The sequence below is a fragment of the Meles meles genome, chromosome 4, assembly GCF_922984935.1.
Source record: "Meles meles chromosome 4, mMelMel3.1 paternal haplotype, whole genome shotgun sequence".
Classification (NCBI taxonomy): domain Eukaryota; kingdom Metazoa; phylum Chordata; class Mammalia; order Carnivora; family Mustelidae; genus Meles; species Meles meles.
The window spans coordinates 148,134,904-148,136,116 of NC_060069.1; the positions used below are offsets into that span (position 1 = coordinate 148,134,904).

A 1,213-nucleotide genomic window follows, 5' to 3' on the forward strand; every position below is an offset into this window, starting at 1 on the left:
TTTTCTAGTTCTGTGAAAAATGATGGTGGTATTTTAATAGGGATTGAAATAAATGTGTAGATTGCTTCAGGTAATATAGGCATTTTAACAGTACTTCTTTTTCCAGTCCATGAGAATGGAATGATTTCCTATTTCTTTGTGTCGTCTTCAACTTCTTTCATCAGTGTTTTATAATTTGTAGAGTAGTGGTTTTTCACCTCTTTGGTTAGGTTTATTCCTAGGTATTTTATTTCTTGTTTGTTTTGTTGTTGTAGATTGATCTATGAACAAAAAACTACTCAGTGCAAGTCACTAACCATGTCAGCCCCTACTTTGATAGAGCCAGTACAGTCTTCAGGACCTAGGTTAACAGGCTATTTGCATGATTTCATGTCATCCACAGTAATGGAACAACAAGGCTTTATATCAGTTTATATGAAATGCACTGCTGGTAGCCAAGTCCAGTGTCTCATATTCCATACTTTTTCCATAGTCCTTTTACTTTATTTATGTAAGCCTTCATGGCATCTTCTTTGGAAGTCCCTTTCAGCTGATCCCAGGCATCCCACTTGGCCTTGCCTTTGAGATTGAACAGCCCAGGCCATTTCGTGTTTATGTCACCCATAGCTGCTTGCTTGTAGTAGCTGTAGATGAACAATACCTCATCATTTTTTGGTTTGCAAGTATTCCAGAGAGTCCATGGAGGCATCAAGGACCAAGAAGCAATAGCATATGATGTGACTCAGGTATCTTACTATTTTTGGTGTAATTGTAGATGGGATTGATTCCTTAATTTCTCTTCCTCTTGCTTCATCATTGGTGTATAAAAAAATGCAACAGATTTCTGTATGTTGATTTTGTAGCTTGTAACTTTACTAAATTTGTGCATCAGCTCTAGTATTTTTTTGGTGGAGTCTTTTGTGTTTTCTATATAGAGGATTATATCATCATATCATGGGCAAATTGTGAAAAATTTACTTATTCCTTGCCAATTTGGATGGCTTTTATTTCTTTTTATTGTCTTATTGCTGTGGCTAGGACTTCCATTACTATGATAAATAACAGTAGTGAGAATGGACATTGCTATGTTTTTCTTGACTCTCAGGAAAATGGGGAAAATGCCCCCAGTTTTTCCCCTTTGAGGATGATATTAGCTATAGGTTTTTTATATATGCCTTTTATTATGTTGAGGTTTGTTTGTTTCCTCTGTGTCTACTTTGTTGAGGTTTTTTAT

The 1,213-nt window shown here is 35.7% G+C and overlaps 1 protein-coding gene across 1 annotated transcript; it reads right to left on the minus strand.

The window, feature by feature from the left end:
* Positions 1–448: 448 nt before the first annotated feature.
* LOC123940798 (acyl-CoA-binding protein-like) lies at positions 449–688 on the minus strand. Its single transcript, XM_046003699.1, has one exon. It carries the CDS (start codon positions 686–688, stop codon positions 449–451), a length of 240 nt encoding a protein of 79 aa, XP_045859655.1.
* Positions 689–1,213: the final 525 nt, after the last annotated feature.